This window comes from Mchenga conophoros, linkage group LG13, assembly GCF_057382185.1.
Source record: "Mchenga conophoros isolate Kocher_MC1m ecotype Shallow Benthic linkage group LG13, M_conophoros_male_GT1.1, whole genome shotgun sequence".
Classification (NCBI taxonomy): domain Eukaryota; kingdom Metazoa; phylum Chordata; class Actinopteri; order Cichliformes; family Cichlidae; genus Mchenga; species Mchenga conophoros.
In genome coordinates, this window is record NC_140538.1 from 25,518,760 (window position 1) to 25,542,302 (window position 23,543).

General features: G+C 38.6%; 3 protein-coding genes across 3 annotated transcripts; 2 read left to right on the forward strand and 1 right to left on the reverse strand.

Annotated features, from left to right (window-relative positions):
• Positions 1-3,612: 3,612 nt before the first annotated feature.
• Positions 3,613-4,560, forward strand: atoh7 (atonal bHLH transcription factor 7). Its single transcript, XM_085295839.1, has one exon. The coding sequence runs from the start codon at positions 3,723-3,725 to the stop codon at positions 4,152-4,154; it is 432 nt and encodes a 143-aa protein (XP_085151965.1). The 5' UTR covers positions 3,613-3,722; the 3' UTR covers positions 4,155-4,560.
• Positions 4,561-7,464: 2,904 nt separating this feature from the next.
• Positions 7,465-14,074, forward strand: pkd2l1 (polycystic kidney disease 2-like 1). The gene is made up of 15 exons (XM_085297452.1): positions 7,465-7,770; positions 7,961-8,074; positions 8,855-8,982; positions 9,800-10,053; positions 10,142-10,366; positions 10,452-10,680; positions 10,757-10,927; positions 11,023-11,204; positions 11,301-11,421; positions 11,500-11,595; positions 11,677-11,798; positions 11,879-11,996; positions 12,119-12,252; positions 12,351-12,488; positions 12,662-14,074. The coding sequence occupies exons 1-14, from the start codon at positions 7,497-7,499 to the stop codon at positions 12,475-12,477; spliced, it is 2,295 nt and encodes a 764-aa protein (XP_085153578.1). The 5' UTR covers positions 7,465-7,496; the 3' UTR covers positions 12,478-12,488; positions 12,662-14,074.
• Positions 14,075-14,078: 4 nt separating this feature from the next.
• Positions 14,079-23,166, reverse strand: tial1 (TIA1 cytotoxic granule-associated RNA binding protein-like 1). Its single transcript, XM_085297451.1, has 12 exons — positions 22,970-23,166; positions 22,480-22,576; positions 22,191-22,289; positions 21,989-22,043; positions 21,772-21,859; positions 20,220-20,295; positions 19,859-19,967; positions 18,549-18,644; positions 18,336-18,420; positions 17,753-17,876; positions 17,251-17,411; positions 14,079-17,090 (listed from the first exon to the last, which is right to left on the reverse strand). The coding sequence occupies exons 1-12, from the start codon at positions 22,996-22,998 to the stop codon at positions 16,967-16,969; spliced, it is 1,143 nt and encodes a 380-aa protein (XP_085153577.1). The 5' UTR covers positions 22,999-23,166; the 3' UTR covers positions 14,079-16,966.
• Between the last annotated feature and the right edge of the window lie 377 nt (positions 23,167-23,543).

Here is a 23,543-nt window from a genome sequence, read left to right on the forward strand (position 1 = left end):
GCCATTTAGATCGGTGTATTTAAATGGCTCTAGGAGGGTGGGGTGCTTCCTTCAGGTTCATCACATTTTGCATCACGTTTTTCATGTGCATGTTTGCCTACGGCTGATGAAGACTATGAAATAACTAAAGAAACACGCAGGCTCTTCTCATAGTCATTATACAGCCATGTTCAGCGCTCACCGGTGCCTTGATTTCAGGTGAGATAATCAATCTGCTTAAAAGCAAACTAAAGTTCAAGAAGTGTTTCCCAGAGGAATGAGTCTGAAAACGACTGAAAATGCGTCACTGACATATACAACAAAAGCAGCCATTACTACTGAGCATTCAAGTAAAAACAAGACTGCAGGCACACATTCAGCTAATGTAAAATTGCACATTGTAAAATAGTTTTCTCCTTCTCAGAATGAAGTTATATTTATTCAAATGGGTGACGTGTTTGCTTTGCTGGAACAGCTTCAACAGCACCTAAAAAACATCTTCTCCATTTCCTTCTCGGGTCTGTTTGATTACAGTTCATTTAAATATTTTCATCTAAGAGGGCTTTAAAATCCACTTTTATTTTTTTTTGCTTTCACGATTATGAGCCTGTTTTGACTCTGCTCTAATTGGAGTCCTATTAGCTTAAACTGATGCCAAATACAAGGCAAATGGGAAAGCTCAGAAGCCAATTAAGCATTGCTAATCAGTCCAATTATAGAGGATGAGAGTTCAAACAGGCATAAAATTATGTTCACCTTACGTGACCCAATTATACTCGCTGCCTCATCTGACCAGCTGCCAGGCCTACTTGTTAACTGGGTGCTGTGTGTGGGTGGGTGTTGTAAAGCAGTAAACAATCAAGTGTTTTGTGGGTTTTTTGTTTGTTTGTTTTTTTATTCTTAGATTTTTTTTAAGCTGCATTCGTTACACTTACAGCTCATTTCGTGATGAATATTGCCGTGATGTTTTTTAAAATACGTTAAACCTGATAATTGTTACTGTCTTCATTGCACTGTAACATCAATGTGCCGAACACAGTTTTGTAAGTAACTGTCACAAAATACATTTGATAAGCACTCACATGTGTTTGAGGAGAAGTTTAGCACACAAAGCATTTCCTCTGAAAGCAAGTGTAATCTTATTTAAGCTGCTTGTTTAAGGTAAGGTGGATCCTGATGATAATGAGATTTATTAACTCAATGTAGATTAAACCTGGTCTTACACTTTCGCTTGCACTAAAGCATACGCTTTCTTCCCTAATCTCTATTTCTCCATGAGGAGATCTGGATTTTTGAGGGTGCATGATTCTCTCAGAGCAAACCAATCACTCCTCAGATGTGACATATGGCTTTTGACAGAGGGGCATGGCTGAGCCATCGGTGCTCCAACAAGCCAATCGTATGAGGGGCTGCAAAAAAAGAAAAGGGTGGAAGGCACGTAAGGGCAGGGCAACGTCGAGACGAGCCCCTCAGACAAGACAAGCAGCAGCTGGCAAACTGCATCAATCTGTAATCAATTAACCAACTGGTAGATGGGATTACATGCCTAACTGCACAGCTAACCAGTCCATCCCAAAATGACCAGACAGCATCAGCTTGTGTGCTTGACCCAATACCAGAGACCGGCATTATGCTCGGGCTCCAACAGTGATTAATCATTCATAACCTGCCTCTACACCCAAGCTTTGAGCCTGTCAATACACAGTGGCAGGAGCTGCATGTCCTTCCTGACAAAGAATGACAACAGGAAAGAAAACTCAACAAAACACAGCAGAAGCAGCAGTTAAAGAAAAAGAGTTATCATGTAAAAGAGCTGAATTGTAAACAAAAGTGAGTCCCTTTTTTTAAGAATACAATCTTATTATGTAAATTAGAGGTGTCAAACATAAGGCCCAGGGGCCAGAAGAAGCCCAGCAATGACTCCAATCAGGCCCTCTGGGCAACTTTGGAAATTGTGAAAGAGGGTGTAGATTTTTAACTTTTAACTGTATTTTCATGTTTTACTGCATTTCCTATTGATAAAGACCTCAACTGGTATTCAATAATGAACTGAAATAGTTAAGTAACAGAAAAGTTCCTGTTTTCTACTATGTACTGTAAAAATTTCTGTTTGTTAGTTGTTTTTTCTCCATGGTAAAAAAAAAAAAAAAGCAAAAAGAAAATAAATACAATACAAATGAGATCTACTGTTGCACTTATTTTTCATATATTCAGACATATGAGTGATTAAATGTTTATTTAAATGTCTTTACACTGACCCACTTAAGATCACAGTGGGCTGTATGTGGCTCACAGTGTATTATACTGATGGATTATTAAAATATGGAAGTTTAATATTTGATTCCATAAGTTTTAGCTGTACTTCATCTCAAAATAGTTACCTAGAAGTACATTAAAACATGTAAGTACAGTGCAAGTGTGTAAAAGTGATGAAAACACTGCTATTTTGAAGTCAAATGACATTAAGGTGTTTCAGCAGAATAAGTCTGAGTGTCACTGGAACCTGCTGAATGACAGCGTGGGCAGATGGGAAGGACAGACAGACAAATTATTCTGTCTGTCTCATTTTCTCGGCCGACTAAACAGATCAATTATTTATATCGCATGCAGACGCAAGTACATAAAGAACATTAATGCATCCCATACACTCTCATTCATTACCACTGATAAAAAGCCTTAAAAGAGAATTATAAAAGTCTCCACATCTGAACATAAACTGCTGCCACCCCCCCCCCCAAAAAAAAATCCTCCACCGGTGCAGTAATCTTTACACCATCTTGCTCCATATTGTTTGAAAGTCATAATCCCCTGATGTGCTGTTAATGTCCCTCAGGTTACAGGCCTCACTTACACTCGCGTTGCCTCGGGCTAATCTCAGATTATGGTTCTCGTCGCACAGAGGCAATTACATTTTAAGTGAAAGGCTTCCTCTCGATGGCTTATGTGACTTAATAATCGCTTTATAGCCAAGAGTCCATATTTAATTTATATATAAATCGGATATGTTGTAAAGACTGAATCCTGACAGTTAAAGACAACAACGTAAAAGAAACATTAGACCTGAAAAGACTCATTTATGTACAGATTGAAAACTTCCTTTCACGCCTTTAGAGGCTGAGACATAAACTGGATTTTTATAAAATTCCTTTTGTGTTGAAGTTTTAGCTTCTAATACAAGAAATCTATTTTTGCATTTAACTTAATTAGAAGTCCAGCATTTATAGTTTATTAGTAGGTTTTACATTAGAGCTTTAGCCTCTATTAGTTCGTTTGCATCCTCAGCACTGGTGAGTGGAGCTACCAGATGGTAGACTTTTGGTCTTTGTGACACATGGCTCCGAGTGAAGCCATGGCCAGATAGCCCAGCCCAAGATAATTGAAATTTCATTAAGGTTTTGTGTGTGTGTGTGTGCCTAGGAGTGGGTGTGGGTGTTTATGAGTCTCCATGGGTGTGTTTTTCTCTATGAGCAATATTGAGGGTGAGGGTGGGGGTGGGGCAGGGGCTCCACCTGCTGCCACCTGTTCGTCTGCTTTGTCTTATAAAAGCTGCCCCGATGTCTCCAGGATCACAGACACCTTGGACTCTTCAGTCTGAGCACTCCTTGGAGTTGCAAATACTTGAGACCCCGCACACAGGGAAAGCCTTGGAAAAACAAATAAATCAAAGCTCAGAGAAGCACTGAATCTTGAAAGTAGGAACCTCTTTGATAAATCTGATTAGTTTGCGTCTTCAATCGAAAACCATGAAGGCCCGTCGACCCAGCTGCACCGACTCTGGATCCGAATCTTCAGAGCTGGACTCCAAGAGCCCGGAGAAGTACGAGACTGCTACGAGGCGCCGGATGGCTGCCAACGCCAGAGAGAGGAAGAGGATGCAGGGCTTGAACACAGCCTTTGATCGCTTACGTAAGGTGGTCCCACAGTGGGGCCAGGACAAGAAGCTGTCCAAGTATGAAACCCTGCAGATGGCCCTCAGCTACATCGTGGCCCTCAACCGGATCCTGACAGATGCCAGGAGGCACACTGGTTCTCACAGGCAGTGGCTGGACCTGCAGTTTGATTGCGTGCAGCCTGAAAACTACTCCTGCCTCATGAGGTACGACTCCGCTACCGGACAGGAGTACATCCACTCATCGCTCTCGTATCAGTTTGACGGGCACGAGGTGCACGCGTAAACTGCTCCATCGAGTAGATAATCAGTCATGTTGTTGGATGTGAATGACAATGTGAATCATTTTTCTCCAGTCTAGGAGACAGTAAATACATTTGTATTGCATTATTTTCATTTTGTATGACAATCAAAGAGTCTTCGGTTTCGGCTTGAAGCCTTTCATTTGTTTTTGCTAGGAAACCCAGCAATGTTGAGCAAGTTTTTGTTCAGAGTATAGCAATGAAACAGCTGTAGTGTCATTGCAGACCGTTAGATTGTACTGAGGATACAGGCAATGTTGTAATTTTTTTAATCGGTTATTTTGATGTGGCCCTAAAAAAGCTGTGCAATGTTTGATGGATTATGCAAAAATCACTGAGGTCTTAGATGCATAGCTGATGTCCAGATAACTAAAGTAACTATTTTCCCAAAGTGTAAATGCATGTTTGTAGATTTGAAAAAAAAGAAAAAAGTATGTTATTTTTCAACAGACTTTTTTTTATTATAGTTTTTCATCAAAAATAAAATTATTTTGTATGAAACTTTATAAGTGTTGTTTTTATTGGTACAGCTATGAGAGGTTTTCTCCCTTTTCACACAGTTTATTGCTATTCAAGTTTGCAAAATATACATATGAAAAAAAGCTAATTTCTGAGTACTTCATACCAAAACTGTGACGTTTAAAGTATAACAAAGTATGGCATTTAAATGCTTATAATGTCACTTTGCGTGAGGAATTATCACTGGGAAGAAATAATTTACAGCATGGTTTGTGTTGCACATGTCAAACTCCCTGTAAGAGCGAAGCCTCGCTCTGCAGCCTCGGTATTAAATCATCCTTTAGTTTGAAGGTCCTGTGCTTTGAGATAAGACACTTTTACATCACGGGGTGGAAAATAGCCTTTGTGATTAATTTGCATCATTTAGCAAATCAACTATCAAATTTACTTGATACATAAAGACTTTTCTTTTAAAAAAAACAGTACAATCATTTAGTTTAATGTAAGCAGAGATAATCATCAGCGACTCTTACAGCCACAGGGCTACCCATCTAAATAGCCGTCATCATCATGATCATCATCATTATCATAAGCCACTGAAAAGTGATTATTACAGATATGAGTAAGTTTGAACAGTGGCACAAGCCGCAGCAGATTAAGGAAGCCTGCGTGCCAGATTCTACCACCGCTTCAGCAGGGGAGCAGAAATTAAACTCTATTGTGTGGCAGTGGGTGTGCGTAATCGCTCTGTTCAGAGCCAATGAAGCATGAACGCCCATAGCTGGCCCCAAACTCTATCCGCGTTAAGATGAAGACATCTACAGCAGTGCTTTAGCTGTAATGTCCAAACACTAACGCATTAAACTCATCTGATTACCCTGCTGTTCTTTTGTGTAGCTGTGTTTGGATTTAAGTGCTTAAGACTATAATACAAGTGGCTGGTGCTGCGAGAGGCTTGTTATAGCACAAGCAGATGATGCAAAAATTAATAAATGGAAGAGCTAAAAGTGCATAATGGAAACTATTCAGAGGCTGTAAGTGAAACTCCAATTAGACTCATTAATTCAGCCACAAGTGGTGAACAGTTGGTAACAGAGAATATACTTGACATGCAATTAATCGATAGTGACAACAATGTGCTCAGCATGGAAGTAAACTGTCTTTCAACTGCTGAATTATTCAGCCTTATTCAGCTCATGGCTGCGTGTTTATCCTTTAATAGGACATTTCCAGCAAATTAACACGCAGGACTGTGTAGAGATTCCTACAAAAGAATGAAGTTTATCATTTACCAAAGTCCTTTATGTCATTTCGAAGGATGCGAGTGATGGGAAAGCTACTCTTATTTTGTCACCTCCGCCAAGGACATGTTTTGGTAGCGAGCGCGTTGTTGTTTCTGTAAACACGATAGCTCGAAAAGGTTTGAATGAATTCTGATGAAAGTTTGTGGGGGTGTAGAGTGAGGTCATGGTAACAGTCCATTAAAATTTAGCTTACACCCACCAAGGGCTTCAAAGTCAGCTTAATGATTTATTGGTCACAAATGGACAAAAAGCCTTATAACTTATAAACTAGGATTCTTACAAGTATGGTGTGTACTGTCAACATGTAGAATTTACTGTATAAAGATTTCAGATTTGACCTCTGACCTCTTGTTCAAGGTCAACAAATTGAAATAGATCAAAGTCATAATAATGCTAGAGATAGTTGAAACTATGTTTCTTATTGCCATTGTTTGTATTGTGCTATATAACGCAACATTAGACCTCTGACCTCTTCCTTAGGGTCAAATACAGTTTCATATAATATCTTTCAAATGTTTCTAAGGTGGCACGGTGGTTAGCACTGTTGCCGCACAGCGAGAAGGTCCTGAGTTCAATTCCAACATCAGGCTGGGGTCTTTCTGTGTGGAGTTTGCATGTTCTCCCCGTGTTTGCGTGGGTTCCCTCCGGGTACTCCGGCTTCCTCCCACTGTCCAAAGACATACAGCTTGTGGGGATAGGTTAATTGGATAACCCAAATTGTCACTAGGTATGAATGTGAGTGCGAATGGTTGTTTGTCCCTGTGTGTTAGCCTTGCGACAGACTGGCGACCTGTCCAGGGTGTACCCCGCCTCTCGCCCTATGACAGCTGGGATAGGCTCTCGCGACCCTGAAAAGGATAAGCGGAAGTGAATGGATGTTTCTAAGGTTCTACTGCCTTTGTTTGTATTGGCAACATTTATGATACCAGTATATATGTATTCGAAAAATATCACATTATAGTTTGCATTGAACTATCATCTCACATTTGACCTCTGACCTCACTTTTCCATTTCATATCTGCCTTTAGAGAGAGAATGAGCTGCCTAGTTAATCTGAAATATACTGTGGTATAATATTATATAATGATCTTGACTTATTCACAAATCAATACCTGTTGTCCATTAACTACTCCTACATAATGTTTACATAGTCAAACTAAACATCCGTCCACCACCCCAAAGTAAGGAGTGCCCAGAGAGTGAGCTAACTTGGTGGAGGTTTGCGCTCTCTGAGTGCTTCTTGTTTTCTAATTGAATCAAATGGAAAACCAAACAATGTTAGTTATTGTTCTGCATTATATATATATATATCCAAACACTATAGAAACCAGTATGTCAATGCTGTGTGTTAGCAGAACACCTACTGTGCTGTTACGTCAATGTGTTTCAAAGGGTCTCAATCTCAAGACTACAACAGTAGACCAGCAGCTCCTCCCTCAACACAGCTGATGTCATCCACCTCTCCAGCAGGTGTTCAAAAGCTGCCGACACTGCTCAGCTTCACTTTCCTCTTTAATCGAAACACCAGAAGTTCCACACAGAGAAACACACGCGTCTTGCACCATGAAGACCCTGAACAATCGGGCTGAGAGCCACCTGACTGGGCAAGTGGACTTTGAGTTGGACAAAGTAGGTAATGGGGGCTGGGTGAACCAGGGCTACTGTAGCTCCCCTCCACCCTTCCCCCAGGTCACCACTGTCTTCAACCCCAAACCCCACTTCGAGGGGAACATGAATAGCCTGTACAACCTGGATACCCCGATAGCGCTCCCAGAGGACCCACCAACCAAAGACCAAAGTCTGAAGAAACGAAGAGGCTGCTGCTGTTTTATCAAAGGCAAGAACACATTTGAATCTACCTCATGTTGACATTTCTTCTTCGAATCTCAGCTGTATGAGCAGTGTAACAAGTACGAGTAAAACCAGTCGAAGCCTGGTACACTTCTGCTTGACAGACCAGCAAAAAAACAAAAAAAGCTTGTGTCATGTAATTACATATTGATGATTTAAACTTCTATTTTCCGTAGCACTGTGGGGGACAACGCTGACCGAAAACACCTCTGACAACAGAGAGCAGTTCATCCGAACCACGCTGCGGGAGCTGTTGGTCTATGTCTTTTTCCTGGTGGACATATGCCTCCGTGAGTACTCCACATCAACATTTCTGCTCGTCACTGATCTCAAAAGTTTTGACTGAATGTTCAATATGCTTAATGAATGCTTAATGTTCAACACTCTGGTCAATAACTTCCTGTCCACGCTTAATCTTATGATATGAAAAATGTTTTCCTACATTTACAAAAAGAAGTTATTCAGACACATTTTTACTTACCAAAAAATATCCTGTATTTAATTTGCATAATGTTGTCATTGAAATATGGGATACACATCCAAACACATCTAAGTCTACTTTCAAACACTGTATTTGCATTACTGATCACTTTAAAGTGCTCACTGTTTGACAGGCTGTTAGGGCACTCTGGACTGTTGATTTAACATTAAAAGTATCCCCGTTGCTTTAATGGCTTCTACAAAATAGCCTTCCCATTTTTCTTTCCCAAAAGCCATTGTCCAGCTAGGATTGAAAGGGATGTGCCTTTTAGCGATAAGAGCTTTTAGCGTCATCCTTTGTCTGGGTTAGATTTACACTGTTTGATGAGGCCATTTGCGTCAGGACAGCGTGCTCCCTCTTCAAACAAATTACGGCCTCTCATCTGGATCTGTTTGATAGCTAAAGCGATGTAAAAACAAAGCAAAAAAAAGAAAGAAGCCAAACAACAAGTCTTCAATGCAGGTTTGCGTGTCAGCATTCGAGTCTTATCTCAGAAAACTGAATGGAGCAACGTTCAGAGCTGAGCCTGACCAAAGCCAGATAGGAACCAATGACCGGGCATTAACAATGTGATTACGTTGTCTTTCAGTGACATATGGGATGACCAGCTCAAGCGCCTACTATTACACTAACGCCATGACGAACCTGTTTGTGAATACACCCAGTAGCAGTGGGGTTACGTTTCAGTCTATTGGCTCCATGGCTGACTTCTGGACCGTAAGTTTTCCTCATTTTTCCCATGGCAGTGATTTTTCTGCTACTAAATGTTTCTTTCTTTTCATCAACATTTTTTTTTTTCATTTCCTTCAAAGCTGAGATGTTCTCAAAATTTTAAGGAACTATATGATTCATTTAACCGAACATGTATATTAGTGCCTGAACTCAAATGGAAACATCTTAAAAACAATTATAAAAACTGATTATTCCTTAAGTACAATATGTTCTTCCCTGCATTACCACATCACTTAAAATGACCAAACAGTGATGTTTGTGTTACTGCTTCTTTCATATCTTTTTCCACATGCTTAAGATTTTACCAATACTGTTAATTGTTACTGATATGTTTATTAGTACATGCAGGAATATAAAAATATGTCCTTCCAACCCCATAAAGAAATGAGTAGTTGTTTTACTAGGCCTAAAAATAAGAAGCTTGGTTTCCAGTGATCCTGCCTGGTAAGTTTCAAACTTAAACACATCTGCTCTCCTTACTTGTAAATGGTAACAAATAATAAAACTCAAAAATGTAAATCTATGCAACATCTATCACATCATATCCAAACTCTTGTCTTGATTTTTTGTAGATGTGTTTTTTTTAGTCGATGGTATCAATTTGAAAATCCTACGTCAGCTCATTTTTGAGTTATTGGGTTTACAAAGTTGGGTGTCCACACCACCTGACGCTTGCCTACCGGTCTATTTCCCCCGTTGCCTGCAGGGTGACAGCAATACCCCAAACCTTTCAGGCTGAGGGGTAAAATTCACTAAGAACACAAAGAAAGGTACAAATCAAACTCTTTCTTTTTATGAAAAGTTCGCCCAGGGCCCACTGTTGAACGGACTCTACTGGACAACGTGGTACAATAACCAACCCTTGAAAAGCGGAAACACGTCTTTCATCTACTACGAGAACATGCTGCTGGGTGTCCCCAGGATGAGGCAGATCAAGATCAAGAACAACTCCTGCACTGTCTACAGTGACTTCGAAAATGGGATCAAAGGCTGTTTCGCTGTTTACACTAACCAGAAGGAAGACGAGCAGAGCTTCGGCCTCATCAACGGCTCTGCGTAATTCACTCACTGTTTTCTTACTGACATACAAAGAAGTGCAGAAGCACAATTTAGTGTTCTAAGTATTTGTGTTTTTCCACTGCAGCTGGACCTACCACACAGAGAAAGAGATAAAGGGTTCCTCTTACTGGGGCTTGGTGGCCACCTACAGTGGAGCAGGATACTATCAAGACCTGAGTCGCACACAAGAGGAGAGCGCCAACATACTGACAGAGCTACAGAACAACCTTTGGCTGGACAGAGGAACCAGAGCAGTCTTCATCGACTTCTCCACTTACAACGCGAACATCAACTTGTTCTGCGTCATCACGTAAGGAGCATTACTGCCCATTGCACCTTTACCCACCTGCTGATACCCATCCATTGGTTGACCAAAGTGTCATCTGCTTCTTCAGGTTGGTGGTTGAATTCCCAGCGACCGGTGGAGCAATCCCTTCCTACCAGATCCGAACAGTCAAACTGATTCGCTACATAACGACCTGGGACTACTTCATCCTAGGCTGCGAGTTGCTCTTCTGTGTATTCATCCTCTACTACATTGTGGAGGAGATTCTTGAGCTGAAAATACACAAGTTCTCCTATTTCAATAGCATCTGGAACATACTAGACATTGTTGTCATATTGGTAAGAAAAGATGGTTCAAACATGTCATTTTATCAGATTTTTCAGGGCCTTCTAAAGACTAACAACCTTCTTACAGCTTGCCATTGTTGCCATCATATTCAATGTATTTCGGACCATCAAAGTGGACAGCTTGCTTGGGAATCTGCTGAAAAATCCTAACATCTATTCAGATTTTGAATTTCTGGCATTCTGGCAAACCCAGTATAACAACATGAATGCGGTTAACCTGTTTTTCGCATGGATCAAGGTAAAGAACTGACACCTTTCAGTCCAACATATTGCTTGTGCGATTTTGCTTTGTTGTCTCTCCAGAGAATGTGTGCTTTCTTCTCGTCCTTGTAGATTTTTAAGTACATCAGTTTCAGTAAGACCATGAATCAGCTGTCCTCCACGCTGGGCCGATGTGCCAAAGACATCTTCGGATTCGCCATCATGTTCTTCATCGTGTTCTTTGCTTATGCTCAACTCGGATATTTGCTCTTTGGAATGCAGGTTCAAACATTCAGCACCTTTGTAAAGTGCATGTAAGTCGTGTTGAAAACAATGGCAGGATGAAGGGTTTTAATTGTAACGAGCATCAGTTAATTAGTAGTTCTTTACAATTTTTGTCCACCCCACAGCTTCACACAGTTCCGAATTATTCTTGGAGACTTTGATTTTGATGCCATCGACAGCGCTAACAGAGTCCTTGGGCCGATCTACTTTGTCACTTATGTGTTCTTTGTTTTCTTTGTTCTGCTGGTAAGTCATGCACGAGATAACTGATAATAAAAGCATCTGATCCGAGAAGTCACATTATCTTGTGTATTTTTCCCTCAGAACATGTTCCTGGCCATCATAAATGATACATATGCAGAGGTGAAGCAGGAGCTCTCTGAAAAAGATGAACTACAAATTACTGACATTTTTAAACAGGTAAAAGCTAATTCAAGGAAATTGGCATAAAACTAGCCATATTTATGGATGATGTTTTACCAGACTTTTCTTGTAAATCAGAGCTACATGAAGACATTTATGAAGCTGAAGCTTAAAAAAGAGAAAATATCAGATGTTCAGAAGGTTCTACACTCTGGATCTGGAGATCTTGAATTTCAGGACTTCAGAGAAACTCTTAAAGAGTAAGTGACAAAATATCAAAAAGGAACACTTGATTATTTTACTGTTAAACCTGAGCCTCACTTCTGTGATGATTTTGAAGGATGGGACATGGCGATCAAGAAATAAACGCAGCCTTCTCCAAGTTTGACCGTGACGGGAACAAAATTCTAGATAAAGACGAACAGAGGTGGATGAAAGCTGAGCTGGAGCAAAAGAGGGTTTGTGCACATTAAAAAATAAATATGACTATGTTCATATTTATAAAAATTTTCTGATCATTTCTTATTTTGATTGCCAATTAACAAAATAAATGTTTCTTGTGCTTGTGCGTTTTTGTCAGGAGGCTCTCAGTGCCGAAATCAACAATCTCGGAATGAACTATCAGATGGAATTACACGAGAAGCCGCCTGTCAAATCCAACGAGCACAAGAGCAATTCCAGTCAAACCTTTGTGGAGCGGGAACATTTCTTGAGGTGGGACAAATTTTAAACTTAACCTGCGAATGCACTTATCTCATTCTCCTAACCAGAGTAATACATTTAACTCAATTACCTTTCTATTGCCACAAAAGTCTGGCCAAACAGGTTCTTCACCTTGAAAGCTCCGTGGCAGGCATTGCGTCCCAGACTGAGCTGATTATGGAGAAACTGGGATTACAAGGGAAAGCTAAAGACGCTGCAACAGCAAAGAAACCGTGACCAGTAACGATGTGAGCAAACATCACTTGTAAACAGCAAGATTACATGTTAGAAATCTTAAACAGCTCCAGAAGAGTACATTCAAGCTACCAAGTGTGTTGTAGTATCTAGAAAATGAGAGTAGACTTTCTTGGTTGCAGTCTTACAAACACACAACAATTAATTTTAAATTGCCCTTATCCAGAAGGATGAAACTGTCTCAGATAGTCATGACTTTGGTCAGTGAGGACAGCACAACAGACGCCAGAGATGTCATCCCGAAGGCAAGCAGTACACAGCTCCACCAGCAAGTGATGTATGTAATTAACCTCTGAGGAAAACAACTGGATAAAAACTTCCTAATATACATGTTAAATAAAGTACTGACAATACGACATTTCAATATTGAAAGAACAGAAATCATGCAGATATGTAAATTGTATAAATAATATTTTGTCTACTAGCTGACTGCACAGTTTAAGTATATATATATATAAAATGTTATGTTATGTTATGTTATGTTATGCATTAGTGCTGTGTAATATAATATACTTAAATAGAGAAGTTGTGTAATATAATCCAATTCTGGGCAATACATATATCAACTAAATTCCAAGTGAATACTTTGCTTTAATCTATTGATGAATGTTCACATTCGCTTATATTTGCTCAATATCTATTGGCCAATTTGATAGTTTATATGGTTTAGCGAAATGGCTCAATTTTTCAACACCATTCCAAGGTGTAATAATCATACTCATCACATTGGGATGCACTCACTATGAAATGATACCAGTGTTTGAAATCTTGCAACAATTCTTTTCTCAAGTTTTGTTTCAGTAAATCTTTCAGCTCTCACACCATCTTTAAAGGAAGATCAATTTAAACATACAAAATGAATAAAACTTAATACACAGTGTTTAACAAATTTATTAGACCACCACTAAATGTAAGCTTTATACCACAGCTGTCTTAAAATACCAGGGCAGGTAATAACAAAACGATGTTTACGTTTTTGTGATGGTTAACTCACCAAAATAATATTAAAATATAATTATTATTGTCCGTGAATTTTCCATGAATGTACCATTTTACAAGAAAAGTAGTAAAACACATTGTTTTTGATTAAGTTGCAAAATTAGTTAATTTAGTGGTTCAATGTTATGTTTGATTTTTTCTGATTAGTCCAGCGTGTTGGTTCAAATTTGGGTATAAAAATGTGAATTCAATGATTTTTGGTTCTAAACAAGTTTTGATAGGTTTGTATTTTCTTGTTTTACGAGAGGTTTAACACATGTGTTAAGTATTATAAAAACCATAACACATAACTGAGACATCAAACAATAGCTAATGTCATCATTATCTGCTGATAGGACACTAGCAGTCAAAAGTGAATGCTGGCAGATACCAAACCTATTCCTGTTAAAAATGGAAAAATATGTCTATTATCCAAGTACAGTAAACACTAAAAAGGGCAGAAAGATTTTGAGCAAATGTGTGAAACGTGTTGTCTTCTATATTAATCTAAAGTTTAATAATTGTCATTTATTGTGTCTGGTAGGCAGTGAATATATGGTTTCCTGCAGCAGCATTTATTAGTCCTCAATAAATGTACCGAACACTCAAAGGTTCAAAGGTTTCTTTATTTGACGTGACTTTGTTGAGTTTTTCCATTAAATGTGAAATCGATTCAATCCTTTATTATTATATAAACATCACTTCTGTTGTTCAATTTATGTGTATAATGGTCAAAAAAAAGCAAATCGTCATTACATTCAATAGTTTAAGCAACAAATATATTACATGTCATTAGCGTGCAGTTCAAGTTGATACATCACCTGCTTCCTGCTACATCCTGAAAATGGCACAAAACTTAAAATGAGGAAAAATTAAAAGGAAGATAATTTAGATTTAAAATGGAGCATCTTTAAATAACAAATTCAGAATTTACCAACAAATCAATTAAGGCTCATTCACAAACTATATTGCTTAAATTTAATGATGGAGATTAACTTTGTAACATTCTACCTACAGTATCTACATCAGTTTAAGTTTTGAGGATTTGTGATCAAGGTTTGTATTTACACTCTAGACAAACAAGACCCTGTTTAATTCAATGAAAACCCCAGCGCAAATGAAAACAAACAAAATCTGTATCAGGTTTGTTGGCTAGCACTACAGAACGAGCAGGTAGCAAACAGGGAGTATGATATTCTGTACAAATGGCACAAACACAAATAAAATCCAAAATTGCAGGATGTTTGAGAAAAATCCTTCTGTCGTAATTTTTCAGCGGGTTTTATGATTTACCCGAGACGTGTCAATATTCTTTAAACCGAAAACTCAGAATGCGTAAGGGGAAGTTTCTGCCACATTAACAAAACAGTAATACGTGCACTTAGGAGACCCTCCGCTTTCAGAATAAAAGTAAAATAATTCTTTGTGACCCTAAAACATTGGAGCTTTTCTTTATGCTAGTGGGTAATTAAACCATAATATTTGAATTATGCAATAAAACTAGGGCTGGTTATAGTACAAAATTCACTCTACAACTCTATGCAGAAAATTCAAAGCCACTGGAAAGAAGTGGTTTTAAATGATGGCATTAACACAGAGGAAGAATCGGACAAAAACGTTTAAGAGTCAGCATTCCTCTAGGAAACCAGCCCCAGAATCAGCACAGCAGGGTTTGTTACCTTTACAAAGTTTGGGGGGGTTAAGCAGTTTTTACAATACTTTCTATATACAGAGACTGGGTGCTGCAGCCGTTCCTTTGAGACATTATGAATTAGTCCATCTTGGCTGCAGTACGGAGTAAACTAAAATTCACTGAAGTCTGGGAATTGGATTTAAAAAACAAAAACGACAACAACAAAAAACATGAAAATTCTAATAATTTTTTGCTTTTAGACCTGTGTAGGTGAAATCTTCTTGGTACACAATCCCATTTCCCACCCGAATCTCCTTTAAAGCCACAGTTGTTGTACAGAGAGTTTCTTCACATATAATGGAAAGGTAAACTACCATTCCAGGGCCTCTATTCACAAAGCATTTTTGACTTAAAATATTAAAACAGGACTAAAAGTCTGGATATTTTATTCCCTGAAGATCCAGACCAATGTTGAGTGGGTCATTCTTGCGGCTCAGTGGAGTGTAACACAAATCCATGGAGGATTTACCTGCTCAATCTATCATGAACTCGCATGAAGGCTTGTTTTACGCCCTAAAATGACAAGCATGACCAGAAAATAAACTTTCAACCTAAAAAAAATAATATTGCCATAGTTTGGTTTTTAAATATTAATGTTGGTATGTTTGAGGTTTTCACGGTTTTTAATCCTCATGAGCTGATGGATTAAAAAAAAAAATTATAATAGTGGCATTTAAAAAGTGTGCGCTATGTTACACGTACATTTTCTCTAAGGCCCTTTTGTTTTGTAAAATATGAAAGAATTTGTACTAAATTGATGTTTTAACCTCCTAAGACCCGAACTCTTCCACGGCATGCATTTTGATTTCTCTTTGATATTTGGACATATTGGGGCCCGATGAATGTAAAAACAAAGAATTACCAGATTTTTTTTAACCTTATTTTTGTTTTTAAGAAAAATAAGAGCCAAATATGAGGATATTCGTTTAAAATTTTGATAGAACAGTAGCAGTATAATGTCCTTGTAAGTGGATATCAGGCCCTTGTAGAGCAAAATTCAGTATTTTGGTCTAAATAACCCAAAATGTGATGTCCACATATGTGGACGCCAGGTCCTAGGAGGTTAATGGGTTGGCCCACTGGTCAACCTGTTAAATGTGTGATGAAAGGAAAGGCATTGTAAGTTCTGTCTCTGTGCCAAGATCTCTACCCTGTAGGCATGAATCCTCGATGTTTCACATGGTCTAGCACTCATAAGGACGGTGTGTCCTTAAACACGTACTCAGACAAAAACAGTTGGTTTGGCTTTACTTGAGAAGCCCAAGAGCACTTTTCCCCCCTCTTTTAAAACAGAATTAGGAATAATAATGGAACAAACTTTTTTTTTTTTTTAAGTGTTTTGAGTTTAATTGACTGTGATTAAAATCATACACTCTACACCAAAAGCGAATACACACCTGTACAATATTACCTAGATTTCAAAAGATTCAAAACTGTATCACTAACAGCATTATTGCGTATAGGGTATTTCCTCTGATGAAGAAAAGCAAATATTATATAAACACATTTATTATAAAGGAAATATCTACCATTCATTTTTAACTTTGCATGAGAGCAAATACCATACTGCTGTACTCAGAAGTAACACAATTACTGTTGGACAGTACAGCTCTGATCACCTGACCTTTATGTAATATTGCACAGGGGTGTGCTCCCTTCTGTTGTATACTGTAATTGTGTAGGAGCAACTATTAGCTAGAAAGGCTTTGTGAATATGGCCCCGCCCTTCTTTTACCACAGCAGCTGTCCAAATGTAAGAATGCTGTGTCGCCTTGGTATTACATTGAGGTTAGGGCCTTCTTACTGCGTTTGGTAGCCAGCCATGCCGAAGTTGGCCAGGCTGGACATGACTGTACCAGGCGGGGCTGCGGCCTGGGCTGATGGAGATCCAAAGCCTCCCATCCAGGCTGTTGACTGGGACTGCCTGAAATGATATCAGTTACCGAGTTAGTGCAAATATGGACAAAAATATCAAGTGTGCTGTAAAACAAATCAAAGAGACAGTTCTTCTCTTTATTAAAATATAATAAGTGGTGTTTAAGTGAAACAGTGTAGTTATACAAAATATCAAAAGTCAAACTCACTCTACTCCAAAACTTTGCTGGTTCCATGTCTGGCCATACATGTTGTAAGAGGGCATTTGCCACCCATTGGTCACATACTGCCCATACTGCTGCTGCTGCTGCTGCTGCTGCTGCGGATTCCCGTAGACCTGGTTCCACTGTCCCCACTGACTGTAATCAACCTGAAGGACATCAGATGACAGAAATGTGAGTAAATATACAATCTCTTACCCGTTTATTCAACAGCAAAAATAACACAACAAAAATACGACACTAGAAACCTTTTTGATGAGTAAATTTCCTCTTCCTTTTTTTGTGTCATTTTTTCTATATTCTGGCTTAAAAGCAAGATTATTTTAAGAGTGGACAAAGTCACGAGTTTCAGGGTGTTTTTGTGGTTTGGAAGTTAAGACATCAATAAACTACATTCTGATTCTAGTGTGACTAGTGTGTAGTCATTCCTACCAATTGTGACATATAAAACGCACATTTTAACACCACTTATGTCACACGTTCTCTCTACCTGCTGTGGACTTTTTGCCATGTCGGGTGATTCTTTGCCCCAGAAGCACTTCACTACGTGTCCTTCAATGACTGTGCCATTTACTGAAACAATGGCATGGGCAGCACTGTCATGGGAGGAAAACCTTCAAAGCAAAAGAGTAGATTGAAAGTCAGATTTTCTACCAGACAAATCACAGGGGGAGTTCACTTTCATACTGCTGAGACCATATTTGATATCATATTACAAAAAGAACCAAGTTTCCTGCTAAGCTTGGATGGAGTTTAAAATGAAAATAAATAATTTAAGCCCTATACTTAACATTAAGACAGGGACATGTTTACCAGCATGTTAAATAACTTCCTTTAATAACATCACATGCACATCGAAACTAAAAAACTTTAGAAATGCTTTGGAAAACTGCATAGGGACAACAACGTGGAGATATTTTTCTCTCTTATCCAGAGTTCTACAAGCAGGAACGCTGAATAAACATAACAGCAACTATCGCTGACATTGAATAAGGTATAAATGGTCTCTGACTCATGCAGTGTGCTTGTATTGACACCTAGAGGCCAAATGCTGCAACAGAATCAAGTATTACCTGATGAAAGAATATCCTTTCTCTGGGAAAACCCGGACTTCCATTATCTGACCGAATGGTGAGAAGGTCTGTCGCATTAGATGTTCTGGATAAGATAAACAAGAGTTCAAAAAAAGGGTTTACAAGGTTAGTTCATTGGAGGCAACTTAAAAAGTTATTATTACAAAGTGACTAGAGGGTGCAACAATGGCATCTATAGAATGTGACACTTGCCTGATAGCCCTGATTGGATCCCTCCACAGTACACAGTGCAGTTCTGTGGACTGGATTGATTCACTACGTCATCAAACCTCAGCTGCTTTGAACCATCTGAAATAAAAACAGATTATTTTTAAATAGATGATTATAATTTACACATTTAGTTCATGCTGATAATAAAATCCAAATCAAATCTGCAATTTATGCCCATAAAAGCGCTGCTATTTTTTTTAAAAATCAAACTACACCCAAATGTGACTCATGAAAAGGTGAAAGTGAAGATAAAAGTGAAGGAAATTAAGAGAATTTATTCTTAAGAGAGTTTCTTCTATATTTAAATACAATATCAAAATGCGTTGATAACAGACTCTTTGGCTGCTTTATTAGGTACACCTGTTCAACTGCTTGATAATGCAAATATCTAATCAGTCAATCACATGGTAGCTACTCAATGCATTTGAGTAAACCAAGCATCAGAATGGGGAATAAAATATATTTATGTGACTTTGAACATGGCATGTTTGTTTGTCCCAGACAAGCTGGTCTGAGTTTCCATCTACTGGAATTTTCCCAAAGCCATCTCGAGTGTTTACAGAGATAAGTCTAAAAAAACCCTAAAATATCCAATGAGTGTCATTTGTCTGAGCAAAAGTGCAACAGTAACTCATTTAACTACTCATTGTAATAAAGGTTGGCAGAAGAGCGTCTGTGAATGCACCACCTTCAACTAGATGGGCTACATCAGCATCGGATGACATTCCTGTCAGCTACAATTCACACAGCTACAATACACCAAAAACCAGAAAACAGAAGATTGGACCGTTTCCCGATCTGATTAATCTCAATATCTGCAGCAGCATTCAGACGGTACGGTCAGAATTTGGTGTGAAAAACATGAATGCATGAATCTACGGAAGAGGATTGGGGCCAAAAAGAAGTGGGCACGTCTTCTTTTTTTTTCCGAATTCTGACTTTTTTCTCAGAATTCTGGAAAAGAAGGCAGAAAAAAGACGTGCTCACTTCTTTTTTTTTTTCCCCAGTGGCCATAATCCTCTTCTGTATGGAACCCTCCTGAATTAGAACAACAAAGCTTATCATATCTTATGTGGTAGAACGGGAGATTCACATCATGGATTCAAGCTAACAAATCTGCAGCAAACATGTGATGCTATCACATCAATATGGACTAAAATCCTTCAGGCACTTTGTTGATGCTTGGGCAGAGGGGAAAAGGGGGTCCAATACTAGCAAGGTATACCTATTGAAGTGCCCAGTTAGTTTGTAATTATAGCACCTGCCGAAACTGGATATGTGACAATACTCACTGTCCTGAGTGCTCTTAGGAGCTGGAGGTTTACGCGTAGCCCAGTTAGTCCTGATTTGGCGCCCTCCGAGCCACTGTCCCGACATGTTAATAATGGCATTCTCTGCATCCTGCAAACCCAAGCCAAACGATTACTCATGGATTTGATAGATTTATAAAACTCATTTGTGGCCATGCATGACTCTTTTTAATTTTAAAATAGTAACTGAAACTGGTGATTAAAATAGGAAACTAGTAATGCTAGATGCTTGTAGTTGTGATAAGACTAACTATTAATAATTGAGTTTTGAATGTATTCAAGTAGGATAAGAAACAGAAAATAGAAATAACCTTCAGTCTGTGTTCTCGCACTGGAGCCTTACCAGTTTGTTGTAGAAGGACACAAATCCATACCCCTTTGATTTGCCTGTCGTCATGTCCTTCACAACTCGGGCATCCCTGGAAGGAGAAATGAGAACAACTTCAGCGCACTTTGAAGTTTAAATCTTCTACACTAAAACAAAAAAAGGAACCACGCAAAACACAATGAACTGTGAATCCTCTACTCTGCCCTACATTAAGCTAAATTAGCTATCATGACCTTGTACTGACTCGTAATATAACTTCAAAGCAACACTTGCAAAACAAGTACAAATACATGCAGCCTACAGTACTGTCATTAAATCATTTCTGATGTATTAATGGATCTTTACCACTAGAGCACCACTGTTTGCTCAGTCCTCACAACAGTAGGCTACAGATTTAAAAATCACAAAGCAAATGGCTATGGATTACCATGCATTCTCATAAGCTGCTGTTTGTACTCTTACTACAGACAGAGATAAATAGAAAATATCAAAAAGAGAAAAAAGGAATTAAACGGCATACATGGCCTGTTAACAGATTTCTTTATTTTTCCTGGTCAATTCTTTACCACCAATATGGAGTATGGAGTTTGGGGAGCTGCAAATTTTGAGAAATTGACATTTTCAGAATTTTTGGAAGAGGATCATGGCACTACAAACAACACTATGCAAATCAAAAATAAGACAAAACACAGATTTAGAGGAAGACATTTTGTACTGGAATTTGTTAATCTAAGCTAGGTCATGTTAATACATGGCATCTACAAATAAAGACATATGGAAAGAATGGAATAAATAGAGAAAAAAACTACATCTGAGTCTCCAGAGTGAACAGTTCCTTGCTGTTAGCCTTCAAGCTCCTGTCCAATCCTATGAGCATTTCTGTAAAATAACCAAAGTGCTATTACTTCACTGAGACTCAAAACTAAAAGCTGTTCAGGTACATATACACAGCTTACATTTTGCTAACATACTGTACAGTTTACTTACCACACCCTACATATGCATATAAAACTGACAGTTCAGTCATAAAAATAAAGACATAATAGACCGACCACACTGTCAATGCAAATGTGTCGCCACTCTATATCTAAAAACAACAACGACATGATTTTAAAGGTATAAGTTACTCCATGTTTAAGTATGTTTACATGCATCGATGTGGGGCCTTTTCTACTCAATGTAAGCAATACTCTTTGTGACAATAAAGGGCTATTCTATGCTATTCTATTCTATTCTAGTGTTAATCCTTTCCTGTTACACATTCATTATGTTGTCTGGTTCGTTTTTCTCTCCAAAAGGTGTGCACAAAGCGCCAATTTGCAGTCCTTGACAAAAAAACATAATTGTCTTTCATCCAAAAAGATTGTGTCAGAAATGCAGGCCTCAATGTGTAATGCAACTTTCTGTTTCACCTTTACAACCTATAAAACCTGTTTCTCAACCGACTGGGAGGAAGAAAAAAAAAATATCAGTGGTTGCACTGAAACATATTCTATTACACATAAGACAAGTAGAAAAAATACACACACAAACACTCTCCCACTCACACACACACGTAAAAACTTACGATATTTTCCCAAATGGTGCAAACGCAATCCTGACATCCTCAGTAGTAATCTCTGGATTCAAATCACCCACAAAAACATGGAAGTGATCTAGTACAAAAGAAAACACGGACATAGTAAACAAACTATTTGCCAATCCCCAGTAGACTCTGATTCTAGCAGAGTGTACGTGCGTTTGTGTGCGTGGTGGTGTAGGGGAATCAATAGGTGATCACTCACTGGATGTGTCTTTCTTCTGGCTACTTGGAGTAGTGGCCCAGTTTACTTTAACCTCCTGAAAACAGAATTCACAGAGAGCACTTAAAACTGTGAAGAAGAATCAGGAAAACAATGTTGTATGATATTCAAGGATGAGAAGCATTAACACAACAAATAAACTTAATAACTTTGCATATAGTCTTTTAGAGCAGCTATGTCCCACCTTTCCTAATATCTTCCTCCCATTCATGGCTGCAAGGGCTGCAGCAGCATCTCTGTGTTCAAAGAACTCCACAAAGCAATAGGGATCATTGCTCGTGTGCTGTAAGGATAAGATCAGACACAACAGATTAACAGTGTGGCTCAACTAAAACTACAACTCAGTGAAAATGTTTTTATTGTCTTCAGGTTTCTCAACAGTGAAGGCTATCTTTGCCGTTAACTTTTGAGTTAACATTAGGACACGACAACAACGTAGAAAACAAGATAACCCAGCAACCTTCGCTGCTTACCTCTGTGATCATTTTACAGCTTTTGCATGGTCCTATCTGGGTGAAGAGTTGCAGGATCAGAATTTCTGTTACATCCCTGGAGAGGTTTCCCACATACCTAGAGGAGGAAAAATAAAAAGAAGTCCACTTACTCCTGGAAACAAGCTACAGCTATATTTACTTCGAAAAAGTGAACTACGGGTACTTCGTTTCTGGTATTACAGTATCATTGGGGATTATGAGTTTTTGAAGTGAAGTTCCTTACAGTAGTCTGTTTTTAACGATGTTAGTAACATCTAACAGACAGTTGTTAACACGTATATATAACTCACATATACTTATTAATTAACTCTTATGTCAATTAACCTGACAGTAGTGGATCATAAACGCTAAATGTTTATGTCGTCCAGTTGTTTGTGAAAACAACGGGTAGCTAATTTAGCCACCGAATACCGACGATAGCGAAACTAATGACACGCAACGTTACTGCTGGACACGAAAAACTACTTACAGGGTTCTGGGGTGGGTTTCGTCGTCCATAGTCGATGCTGAGAGTAACCAGGGAAGAAAACGCCACTTACTAGCTAGTTCTAGCTGGTATTAACTGGCAATTAGAAACCGCAACTAGCTAACTAGCTTAGAAGCTAGCTAACCGGGCGCCAGGGCATACGTCACACTGTGAGAGTCCAGAGTACGTACGTGCGTGTGCAGGAAGAGACCCGTCACATAAGGTTGAAGTAATAAAAGGGTTTTTTATGTTCTTAATTGTAAAAAAAATGAAAATTTCTTAAAGACCGTTACTTCTGAATGATACAGTTTTTTTAATTAACTGTAAAAAGCCAAAAGAGCAAACCTAATGTGTACTTATTTTATTCATTTTGGCAAAGGAAGCTGCATACGAAACTCTTATTTTGAAGTGCAAAGCAAAGGTACGCTTGTTTTCAATGCCGAGATTTGACGGCTCAAGGCAGTGGCGCGAACCACCAGGAGGTTTCTCGAATCTGAGCTCAGATGTCACTGTGAAGAAATTTCCCGTTTGACTTGTACATTCACGCTTTTTTAACAAACTCTTTTAAATATTTAGT

Bases quoted from the DNA above. Each gene is read 5' to 3' on its own strand.
- atoh7 (XM_085295839.1), top strand. From the start codon at position 3,723: ATGAAGGCCCGTCGACCCAGCTGCACCGACTCTGGATCCGAATCTTCA.
- pkd2l1 (XM_085297452.1), top strand. From the start codon at position 7,497: ATGAAGACCCTGAACAATCGGGCTGAGAGCCACCTGACTGGGCAAGTG. The intron at 8,983-9,799 runs GTAAGTTTTCCT...TTTTATGAAAAG, and splicing joins CCATGGCTGACTTCTGGACC to TTCGCCCAGGGCCCACTGTT. The intron at 10,928-11,022 runs GTAAAGAACTGA...TCGTCCTTGTAG, and splicing joins TGTTTTTCGCATGGATCAAG to ATTTTTAAGTACATCAGTTT.
- tial1 (XM_085297451.1), bottom strand. From the start codon at position 22,998: ATGGACGACGAAACCCACCCCAGAACCCT. The intron at 17,877-18,335 runs GTAATACTTGAT...TTTGCTTTGAAG, and splicing joins AAAGGATATTCTTTCATCAG to GTTTTCCTCCCATGACAGTG. The intron at 17,412-17,752 runs GTAGAGAGAACG...GATGTCCTTCAG, and splicing joins TGGCAAAAAGTCCACAGCAG to GTTGATTACAGTCAGTGGGG.